General features: G+C 39.3%; 2 protein-coding genes across 2 annotated transcripts in view; one reads left to right on the top strand and one right to left on the bottom strand.

Annotated features, from left to right (window-relative positions):
- The window catches only part of ranbp10 (RAN binding protein 10), a 38,054-nt gene extending 34,437 nt beyond the window's left edge, over positions 1–3,617 (bottom strand). The window contains exon 1 of the mRNA XM_063477714.1: positions 3,264–3,617. Coding sequence (XP_063333784.1) covers positions 3,264–3,462 — 199 coding nt within the window. The 5' untranslated portion in view covers positions 3,463–3,617. The remainder of the gene's footprint in view (positions 1–3,263) is intronic.
- An 832-nt stretch (positions 3,618–4,449) lies between these two features.
- Positions 4,450–8,292, top strand: tsnaxip1 (translin-associated factor X interacting protein 1). The gene is made up of 9 exons (XM_063480512.1): positions 4,450–4,554; positions 4,738–4,875; positions 4,975–5,068; positions 5,332–5,528; positions 5,849–5,990; positions 6,805–6,968; positions 7,055–7,168; positions 7,478–7,587; positions 7,928–8,292. Exons 2-9 carry the CDS (start codon positions 4,795–4,797, stop codon positions 8,025–8,027), a joined length of 1,002 nt encoding a protein of 333 aa, XP_063336582.1. The 5' UTR covers positions 4,450–4,554; positions 4,738–4,794; the 3' UTR covers positions 8,028–8,292.
- The last annotated feature ends 3,986 nt before the right edge of the window (positions 8,293–12,278 follow it).

A 12,278-nucleotide genomic window follows, 5' to 3' on the forward strand; every position in this document is an offset into this window, starting at 1 on the left:
CAGTCCACAAATTATTTTCCTAAATGTCTTGGGGATCTTCAAGATGTTTTCTGGCTAAACTGAGACGAGCCTTTGTGTTCCTTTTGCTCAGCAGTGGTTTTCATCTTGGAACCCCGCCATGCAGACCATTTTTCCCCCAGTCTCTTTCCTTAATGTGGAGTCATGAACGCTGACCTTAACTGAGGCAAGTGAGGCCTGCAGTTCTTTGGATGTTGTTCTGGGTTCTTTTGTGACCTCTTGAATGAGTCGATCTTGCACTCTTGGGGTAATTTTGGTCGGCCGGCCACTCCTGGGAAGGTTCACCACTGTTTCATGTTTTTGCCATTTTTGGATAATGGCTCTCACTGTGGTACGCTAGAGATCTACAGCTTTAGAAATGGCTTTATAGCCTTTTCCAGACTGATAGATCTTAATTACTTTGTTTCTCATTTGTTCCTGAATTTCCTTGGATCGTGGCATGTCTGGCTTTTGAGGATATTTTGGTCTACTCCACTTTGTCAGGCAGGTCCCATTTAAGTGATTTCTTGATTGAAAATGGGTGCGGCAGTAATCAGGCTTGGGTGTGGCTAGAGGAACTGAACTTAGCTTAACAAAGATGTGATACACCACAGTTCATTTATGTTATAATGGGGGGGGGGGTACGCCAGGGTCTAAGTGACGTAAATGTCATTATCATCTGATTTCAAAGAAGTATAACAGCAATTACTACTCCAGCTTTTGGTGTCTGTACACAACAGAGAATGACTGAGGCCTTAGTTGTGACTATTCCACAGCAGCATCTAGTGCAGCCTGTAGGTTTCTCTATATGTGCACTTTAATTTCAACATGGCTCATAAAAATGGGTTGCAGTTTGAAATAAATGAAACCTTAATAAAAATCATGCTCCTATTTAGATAAATGCTTTCCTTTTGCTCAACTAAATTTTGAAAAGTACGTGAATTTGAAATCCCGTACTATTCTTTTAGTTCCACTTCAGTCCTGTTATGGTTATTCACAGTATATACTAAAGTGCTTCTCTCACAGGTCAAAGAAATGATTAGTTGACTTTTTTGAAACTATTTGCTTGCGAAAAGTTTTGCTCAATTAAGATTTTGCTTGGTACACAGACATTGTGATTACTGTAAGTCATAAAACATAAATCTACAGCAAAACAATTAGTATTCCAACAAAATCCTTAGTCAACAGCTTGGTCTTTCATCAGGGTGCAGCTGAATTTATTATATGTGTAATAGTTTAAAAGTGCAAAGAAAACACTATAGGGTGTGTTACAGAACATTAGATTTATTCCTACTATGCAACTGTAACCCTCTCTTTATTTCTAAATTAATGATAAAATTATCTTTGCATCTGCAGAGGTGTAAAAATTAACACCATTTGCTGCATTTATTGGTACAAAATCATTAAGTTTGTTTAAGTATCTATCTTGCTGCTGAGGCTGCGAGGATTAATCTCTGTCAGTGCGCAGCAGGACTAGGTAGACACTGCATGGCCTTGAACAGAGAAAATTGGCACGCTGGTCAAAATAGCATCCAAACCACAAGGGTGAGGGAACAGAGCAGGAACAACCAGGAGCAGAAAAAAATATCTCACACACTCCAGAACAAACCTATTTATATGTCATGCCTTAACAATAGTGCAGTGTCACTGAATCTGTGCACCTTTCATAGACATAATGACTCAATGTCCAACATAACCTCAACAAGAAATGGCATGACTCATCCTCAGCAATACACCACTTTGAGCCAGTGCCAGAGCTGTTAGGTAATTCTAGACTAGAATACAATGATCTTAACAGCACTGATTATAGCAAAAGGTAAATCAACATTCTCAACACAACAGATAAACTGAATGGAAGCTCATATTCAACTGCTCATCAGCAGGGACCTGATCAATTATGCATTAAATGATCTGCGGTTGTATCTGGCTTTAGGCCCGAGTCTACAAATAAGAGGCCCTCCCTGCTATTTACAAACTGTAGGACCACCACTCCATAAACCTCACAAAATGGATTGCACAACCTTAATTTTGAATTACACATCTTGCCTGTATCCTCTCACCTTCTACACGGGGCCCAAAGTAGCCTATCAATTGGAATTTTTCACAGTGTGTGATTAAAGTCTTGTAGTGTTTTCCTGTTTTGGGGTGGGTGTGTGTGTGTGTGTGTGTGTGTGGGTGGGTGGCGGTGTGGGTGGCGGTGGGGGGGGGGGGAGGTTTGTCTGAACAGCACAGAAGCCGTCACACGGATGTCACCTTGTTTTGATATAGGTGGTTGCTAAATTGAGACGGCTAAAAGCCCTGCTGTCAGCTTTTATCCATCTGAATGAAAGACTGACTGAACCGTCTGGTTGCTGTTAACGTTAAAATGCCAGAGCCTGTCGATACTCCGGATTTATTACCAGAACGGTGCATTTTGGCCTAATGTAATGCGCAGAGGCCTCCTCTCTCACGGCAGCACCTCTGTTGCCTGCTAGAAACTGGACCTGAAACTGTTGTTAGGCTCGGGGCACGCAGATCTGAATGGAGGTGGACGGAAAAATGATTGGAAAAGACTTCTAGAACACTGCTCTGAAATCACACGAGAAACAGAAAACAATGCCATTTTATCCTGTTTGCTGTAGCACTGTACAGCGTTAATATTTCAACTAACACTGCACTGGAAAACAACAAGTTCTGTTGGTGTCCACCTCGGAACCTACTGTCCTCAATTCAATATTAGGAACAGCTAAGTTGGCTAACGTTAGCTGGTTAGCCACAAGGCTAACTAATGTGTTTGGTTAACAGCTTTCTGTTAGCAAGCTCCCGTAAGTTAGACAGGGGTTTGCCAATAAACTATGCGTCGTTAGTGCTGCCAGTGTCCCCTTCCAGTACAAAGCGAGGAGAGCGTCAGATGCAGTGAGTTTACTCCAAAGCAGTAACGTCATAAACAGTAAATAAACAAAGAAGAGCCATGATATTGAAGATTTCAGTGTGACGGTAATGAGACCGATGGCCAGGGTTAGCGAGTTCACTGTCACCCATCTGGGCATTCCTCTGCTCATTCGTGAAACAAAGCAAGGTTACAGGACAGGAGAGGCAGCTCAGACTAGATTTACCAGGACTGCACACGCACATACACAGTCAACATAATCGCATACTGAGTGTGTGTGTGTGTGTGTGTGAGAGAGAGAGAGAGAGAGACCCCCCTTCGGCAACAACACAAACAGATTTGAACTGCTGTTTTGACTACACACTTAGGCCCATCAGTGATGAGCCAGGTCTCTAACCTTTGTAATGGACCCGTAGGTTGTTCTGTGACAGCCCAATGTAGCTGTATTTATCCTTGGGGCTCCAGGATCGGGGTAAAGGGGTCTCTTCCTCGTTTACAGCCGGGTAAAGCCGCTTCAGCCTCTCGTTAAGCTCGTGCTCCTGGTAATTAAAAGCAGGATCTCCCAGCGGCAGGCTTCCCGCTCCGAGCTCTGTCATTTTTTTTGGCCTCCTGTTTTTGTATCTTATTGTTCGTTTCTTTCTATCCAAAGCCCAGTGTCAGTCCGCTGGAGCTGTAGGCTGAGAGTGAGAGGGACTGAGGGGAGAAAATAGCAGCGGTGTGACATCCCCGGATAAGCAGCAGAATGTACTGTAGGCTGAAATAGTGTCGTGTGGGTACTGTAGTTCAGCTGCACGCTCGCTTTTATGCTAATGTCTCTAGAAATGACTACAGAGTTCCACTACTGTCAGACGGGTTTAGGGCCTTCCAGTGAGATAGGGGGCTAGGAAATGTAGTTTTCGTCTGTTAAACTTACACACGTTTTCAGAACGTTATATAATTTAATTTTGAACTTTACATGGTGAAACTTGTATTTATTTATAAGTTAAAGGGTATTTTTACAGTATTAATAGCAGTATTATTTCCTCGGCGAAATATGTGCCTGTTCATAAAAACACTGTGTTGTTTACAAAGTTTTATTATATTGTAATTAATATAGCAGATATGTGAAATAGCCATTATAAAACACGTTACCATATATTAGTTATTATATATCAAAGTTAATGATTGAGTTGAGCAGATAAAATCTTTGCCATTTTGAAAATTAGTTAGGCGCGCACCGGGCAACTACTTGGGGTCTTGTTGCGTAGTCAGTCGTCGTTACCATGGAAACCCTGCTACAAATGTTGTGCTGTGCGACGCTAAAGCCGATCTCATTGAGTTAAACAGACGAAATACAACAGTTTCAAACGGGCTAAGTGTTTGTTATTGTCTACCCTTTATATCAAAGCTATAAATGTCACCAAACAAAGATATAAAATTTCCACCTTTAACACCGTCACAAAAAACAAGGCAAGTGATGAAATGACTTCCATTTACACCAAAAATCATGCTACGTTTGTTTTTATGTATAAATACATTTGTATTTCAAAGCTTATTTAAAGTACATTTAAAGCAGACTGATTTGTTGTTTCCATATTAGACTTACATATGAATACAATCTACAAAGTTACAAAGCCCAGACATCAGAGGAAGGACATGAAGAGGAAAGTGCTGGTGGTGTATCTGTCCAACCATGTGCAACGAGAAAGGTACGTAAATCAGGCAACATTACACAAACAGCAATCTGACTTTGTCCTGCCAACATCTAAAGTCTTTTCATTGGTATAAAGATCATCTCAGAACTTCATGGCATCTTTATAAACTTTATCTTTCAGTGTCACAGAAAAGTTCCTTTCACAGTACTGTGTGCTTTTGTGTGACCAATCATGCAGTGCTGGACAGGAGGCAGTTACTTTTATGCAGGCCCAGACAGAAAGCCACAACTTCTGATGCAGCTGGAGAACTATGTGAGCAAGGAGCTTCATACTATCGACCCACATGAGCTGAAATTTCAGGAGCTGAAACTTCAGGTGAAATGTTTTTGTTGATTGTATTTATGTTTAGAAGATATACACGTATTTTCTTGCTGCAGTCTAAGTACTTACAATCTTACTCTACTTTGCCTACAGGTCTACCGCAATGCATTTGAATGTTTCATCACTACCTTCAAAACGTACCAACCCCTTCTGTCTGCCATTAAAAAGGAATATGAAAACACCTTTGGTCAGTAACTCTAGTGGAAAGGATTCCACTAGATTCCAATAGTTTTCTAAAAGGTCCTAGCAGTTTGTGTAGGCAGTAAAATGATAAGTTCTATTGTAGCATAGAAAGAGTTGGTCGCAACATGTTATTCTAACCTATTTAAAACTAATTGTCTATTCAGTAAAAAGATGAAGTTTGTAGAGGTTAGCTTTTCTTTGTATAAAGACTTTATATCAGGGAGTTGATTATTTGTTGTAATGCATGCATTGTATACATCTTTTCAGTTCATCAGGGAGAACAAATCAAAAAGCTGGAACCACTGCAGTCCCATCTGAGACTGGTGACAGAGGAATGTGACAGAAAGATTCAAGCTCGCTGGGCAGAGGAGCAGGCTGAGATTGCTGCCTTGAAAATGGAGAAGCAGAAGCTAAAGGAGGAGATTGAAGCCATGAGAAAGAGAGAGAAGACAGTGCAGGCAGTGGTAAATGGCATACTTTTAATTTTATTTTTGTTTAATTAATCATGTGACTTTTAGTCACTTGGATGAGTGACAAAACGTTTCTCCCACTGAAAACGCTACGTCCAGATGAACAGAATCAACTTTTGGAGATTTATTTACCTGGATGATTGAAAATGCATCAAGACATGTGACTTTTAAGGGCATGAAAGTTTTTATGAAAGCATAAAAGCTTAAGGGCATGAAAGCATACACACAACCCTGCGCATGAAGGAAATTTATCCATCAATTAATAGCTCATCATTATCGTATCAGTCACCCCACTGCCTGTTGTTCCTCTTAAGGTGGATCATCTGCAGTCAGAACTGTCTGACCAGTATCTGCAGTACCGGGAGGAGCGTGATGCTCGCAGGTTGCTGATTTGGCAGCTCAATGACATGACAACAAGTAGTGTGAAGGAGCAGCGTTCTGCAGATAAAAGTACAGGTATAACAACATCTATTACATCTTTAACTAGTTAACAGTGAACTGAAAATAACTTAAGGTCCTTTTTTTTAGATGTGAATTTAGATGTGATTTCTTCCCAAAATAAACATGTATGGTTTTAAGACAATATAACATATTCTTTATTGGGATTAATTAATTATTTTATTTTATTTTATTTTATTTATCAAAGGGATTACTTTTTCACACTCTGACCAAAGGATTTGAAGGTTAATATGAGGAGTCACCATAGCAACAATATATGTACGATGGAATTAAAGGAAAAACAATTGATACCCTTTAAGTGATGCTGAAAATAATAATTTGTTTAAACGTTGAAACTGTCAATATCTTTATTGGATGGTATTCCTTAGGAAACATTTCCAGTGACTCACTAGAGACTCTCTGTAACTATAGTAGTAATGGAGAATAACTCTGTAACTGTGTTAAACTCCATATTTTGGATTTGAAAGTTAAAGTTAAACTCCATAAAAAAGATTATTTTTGAGATTGAAAAAATTGCAGAAGTAGTTTGCAAATTCTGTTCGTTTGACTTTTATTTCACTAATTTCCAACTTTTTTGTATTATTATTATTAAATAATTGATAAAAGATGGTAGCGTGTGATCAGCTTCTGATGTGGGGCATGCCAGAAAAAGTTTGAAAACCTCTTTGATGGAAAAGGCCCAACATTATCTATATTTGAAAAACCCAAGTACAGTAACCTCTAGAGCTCAGCAAAACATATGTTTTTATGTTTATAAAATATAAATGTCTATAGGGAAGTGTGTCATGCTCTTACATGTGTTTCCATTTAGATTGGAAGGATCCTGTGGAACTGCAGCTCGCTCTAAAGGTGTGTCGAGAAGACCTGAGGAAAGCCCAGGAGGAACTGAACAGGATGAACGCAGAGTACTGGGGTGTTGTGCCCCAGTGTGACTGGGACACCCTTGAACAGAAACACCAACGGACCGAGCTACAGGTATCTCATGCTGGATACTATACGTAGACTTCATGACTTAACATCTTAACAGTCTTTGGTGACTTTTTTTTCTTTTTATTGTGAAGTTGAAGACACTCCAGGATGACTTTGATCAGTTAAAGCGTGAGTATGACACACTGCTGGAACTCCACAAAAGAGGCAGCATGCAGGCCAAGACACACGTCTCAACCTCTGTCCAGGTACTTTACGTATGTAGAACTTGAACAGATTTTCAATTCTATGAATATTCTAATAAATGTAATGTGTGTGTCACTATTTGTCTCTAATCTAATAAATGTCACCTGATAAAGCTGATAAAGAGCCTAAATATGAATAAATTAGGGTCCAGAAGATCGATAGTGCTATTCCAGCGATAGAGACAGCTTGACATAAAGAGTGGAGGAAATAATAATATTTGCAAAATGTCATCGTAAACTGACAAATATGAAAGTTGGATCAATCTTCTCAGCAAAAGTAGCGACCAACATTGCTACCAAAATGTTTTTCAGACTGATGAGAGTGGGTCCCAGCAGCAAAGCCACATTCAGTCCCAGCAACAAGAGGAACCAGTCACCTCTGATGCCCCTGAGAGCAACATGTTCCCTGTCCATGAGTCTAGGTGATAAAAATAGATATACATTGAAACATACACACATATGCATGTGCACACACACACACACACACACACACACACACACACACACACACACACACACACACACACACACACACACACACACACACACACACACAGTGGATTAGTCAGTTATATTTATACTGCATAAAGTCATAATTTTGCCTCAAGGGGCTTTAAAATATGTGCAGCATACACTACTGCCTAGCCTTATACCATCAGTTCAGAAAAGTCTTGAAGGTTATGAGTAATTTTCTGTGTCTGGTTCTGTTTTACTTTGTCAAATGAGAGCCATGTGTATATATGTGTGTGTTCATATGTATAGGGAGGCCCAGAGGACAACATATTTTGGAGAGGAAACGGATCCACATTTGGCCTCATCTCAAGGTGAAGCAGGCAACAGTGGTGATCCCATCTCCTCTTAGAGCCTGCGTTTAGCAGCTGGGGTCTCAAGTTTGAGCCTTGATGTAATTCACAACATGTGATCAAAATTGTGAAGATGCTGAATTAAATATTAGAAATTGTGGCCACTGAGACCACCTGTGAGTTTCCAAGCTTTACCTTCAGTTCCTTGACAATTCAGTGGAAAATGTACCATCAAATCTTAAAACCACTTTCCTAACAGTGAGTGAAATACTCGTATAGTAGTCATTCTGTATTACAACAGTTCAATGATCTTATTCATCTTATTCACACAAATGTAAAACACTTCCTTTGTTCTGGGGAAAATTAAAGCCTTGTAAAATCAGCCAGAACTATTTTCATTTGTTCCCTGGAAATGGTTAAGTGATTTTTGTTGATTTTTGCTTTGTTAACTGTGCTAATCAGGCTAAATGTATCTTATAAAAATAATTTTAATTCATATTTCTTTCTTTGATATGGTATTAAAATGGGACTACTATGCCGTATCCATTCGTATACTACATTCATATTCTTCTCCTCTACCAGAGTATCTTTGCATGACTGACAGTTCAAAATAATCCCTGTTTATCTTATTCTGAGCCTTGGTGAAGTCCTTCACTTTATGCCTTCCTCTTTCCTTTTAGCCGACTTTCTTCTGATTGGCTGCCCCTCGAAATCAGAGTGTTTGAAAAGCAAGTGGGTGGAACTTCTGTGTTCACAGTTAGTGTGCGCTTGAGATGACCTTTTTAGGGATTATTCCCCATTCACTATGAAGCCATACATATTCAGGAGAAGAGCAAATGTAGGAGAAGGCATTTAGAGCAATGAATCACAGTCACGTATACTGACCTTAACAATGAAAACTCTGGCCATGTTTAAAATGAGTATCCAACATTGTAACACAATATGTATGACAGAGAATAAGGAACTGAACAATGTAACATTTTTCGAGCCTGTTTAAAAAAAATACATTCATTTACAACATCCAAGTCACCAGCTCTGACGCTGCTTCTCCAGCACACCACAGCAAAGTACATTGTGCTCACTACAACTGGCTGATGGAAAATCCCCATGATTTTACTCTCGTTTTGCTCTCTTCATTAGGAAGTAGAGCTTGCTCATCCTCTTTTTGGATACAGCTTCTGTGTTGGTCTTCCAGTTCAACCTGTTGTTGATATGGATGCCTCTGTATTTGTACTCCTCCACCACATCAGCATCCTATCCCAGGATAGACATGGGTCAGTTGTCCTCTTTCCTCTGAAGTTGATCACAGTCGCTCTGGTCTTATTCACATTTGGAAGCAGATGAATCCTCCCAGGCCAGTCCAGTCACCCAGTAGTGCTCTGTGCTCCTCTTCCCACCCACAACTAATACAACCAACAACTGCAGAATTGTCAGAGTATTTCTGTAGATTGCATAGACCACAATTGTACTGAAAGCCTCAGGTGTACAAGGTGAGCACAAATGGAGATGACACAGTTCCCTTTGGAGCTCCTATACTGTACTGTCCAGTCTCCCAAATTGCAGTCTGTCTAGCAGGTAATCATTAATCCAGGAGATGGTGGACATGTTCGTTAATATTTCTGGTAGCTTCTGTATGCGAACTGCAGAGGGTCATGAGATGTTTTCATCTTGGACAGTACTTATCTCTTGACAATCTTCATTAAATATGATGTAATGGCAAGTGGTCAATAGGCTTTAAATTCTTAATAGTGTTGAGGTTTTTGGTACAGGAACTAGACAGGATGTTTTCCCTAACACTGATATCATCTCCTGTTTCAAACTTTGGCTGTAAATGTGACTCAGGATCACAGGCAGCTGGCTAGCACAGGTCCTCAGCACCTTGGGGTTGATGTAATCAGGCAGTTTTGTGTAGCCTAATAATGGGAGAATTTAAGTATTTAAACATGTGTTACTTATAGCTTGAGAGTATATAGCAACACATGTAGTAAACTTAATTTCTTGCAGGACCAAAACAAGGAAAGCGGTGAGGCTCAGTGACGTTGTAGTCCATGCTCTGCAGAAAGAGATAAGTTAATGTGCTGCTAATGGTAATATGTCCACCCCAGATAAGCACCTTTCTCTGCCAGTTTTATATTTCAAATGCTGATAGTATGTTTGAAAATTTCTTTGACTGTTAAAAAAATGCTTTGCAACCTAAGGCTCAATAAAAGATTCCCTAATGCCCTGATATTAACAGGGTTATTATATAATCTCAAGGATTTATTCTAAGAAAGTTCACAACCCATATGAGCTGCACTTCATTTGTAAAAATAAGTCAATAGATAGATAGATAGATAGATAGATAGATAGATAGATAGATAGATAGATAGATAGATAGATAGATAGATAGATAGATGGATAGATGCTAACTATAGAAACTAACTAAAATAGTAGGAGAATACATTTATTTATTTCTGTGTCAGTGGTATTCATCAAGTGTGCATTTAAATGCCTTTTGATTGACTGTACAAATATAAGGAATCCAAGAACTGGCAACTGACAGTAACCCTTTATACTGAATAAAACTCAAACAAATTAGTATATTTTATTTAATTATCTAAACCTATTTTGTGCAGTGTAGGTCTGATGAAACCACCCGCTTGGCTGAATGAAACCACCTGCGCTCTCAGACGCGAACGTCGATGTGCGGAGAGAAAATGGAAAAAAGACAAGCTCCAGGTGTCTTTGGGGATTCTGCATGACTGCTTAACAAAATATCAGAAAACTGTTAAAGCTGCAAAAATCTGCTTTCCTATCCGGTGTAATTTCTACCAACTGTCATAAGCCCGGAGTTCTTTTTAATATTTTTAATTCTGTGATTAACCCCTGTGCCACTGTTCCTATGGAGGCTTCCTTTGCACTTTGTGAAAACTTTTTGAATCACTTCATTAAAAACATCTCAACCTTACGAACTCTGCATTCACAGGCAGTGTTAGACCTAGATCCACCTTGTAAATGCTCGGCTGTTTTTCAGCAGTTTGAGCCTTTAACCTTTTCTGCATTGAAGGAAGTACTTGATCACTTAAGACCGTCTAATTCCCCACAAGATATTCTTCCTTCTCGCCTCCTTAAAGAAACTCTTCATGTCATTGGGCCTAGTATTTTATTTTAAATACTTCATTGTCATCAGGTTGTGTACCAGCTGTTTTCAAACATGCTGTTGTGCAACCCATTATTAAGAAGAAAAATCTTGATCCAAATGTGCTTTCTAACTTCAGGCCAATTTCTAAACTGTCTTTTATGTCCAAAATTTTGGAAAAAGTTGTTTTCAAGCAACTTCAGACCTTTTTAGACACTCATGGCATTTGTGAAGTGTTCCAGTCTGGTTTTAAATCTCGTCACAGTACTGAGACTGCGCTTTTACGAGTTTTTAATGATCTTCTTTTAACTGTAGACTCAGGTTGCTCTGTTGTTTTCGTCCTTTTAGATTTGACTGCCGCCTTTGACACAGTTGATCACAACATTCTTTTATTGAGACTTGAACACGTAGTTGGTCTAAAAGGCACGGTTTTATCTTGGTTTAAATCATATTTATCGGAGAGGTCTTTTTCTATTAAAATTGGGCAATACTCCTCTTCCTCCGCCCCTATGTGTTGTGGTGTGCCACAGGGGTCTGTTTTGGGTCCAACTCTGTTCTCCTTATACATACTGCCTTTGGGATCTATTTTTAGGAAATACAACATTCCCTTTCATTGTTATGCTCATGACATCCAAATTTACTTCCCCTTGAAACTGGATGTCTCTGTCCCACTGCAGCCTTTGCTTAACTGTTTACATGATGTTAAAGACTGGTTAACACAGAATTTTCTTACACTAAATGAAAATAAGACTGAAGTTATGGTTTTTGGAACTCATGCCCCTTTGAACAAGTTAACCGATACCCTCGGTTCTCTTGCTTCTCATCTTTCTCACACTGTAAGGAATCTCAGAGTGTTTTTAGATAGCTCCTCTAAATTAGAGAAGCAAGTGTCCACAGTTGTGAAAACAAGTTTTTATCAGTTACGTGAAATTGACAAAGCTAAGCCTTATCTTCCTCCAAGAGACCTAGAAACACTTATTCATGCTTTCATCACCTCTAGACTGGACTACTGCAATTCTCTCTATTTGAGTCTTCAACACTCATCTCTTCATTGCTTGCAGTTAGTCCAAAATCAGCAACCTAACCTAAGAGAACAATGAAGGCACTAGTTACAAATTACTAAATCTGTTTTGTGCTGCAAATTGATGTAATTTTAAAAGCAAATGTAATGTAATGCAAGTGTTCTTGCTAG

This window comes from Pelmatolapia mariae, linkage group LG7, assembly GCF_036321145.2.
Source record: "Pelmatolapia mariae isolate MD_Pm_ZW linkage group LG7, Pm_UMD_F_2, whole genome shotgun sequence".
NCBI lineage: Eukaryota > Metazoa > Chordata > Actinopteri > Cichliformes > Cichlidae > Pelmatolapia > Pelmatolapia mariae.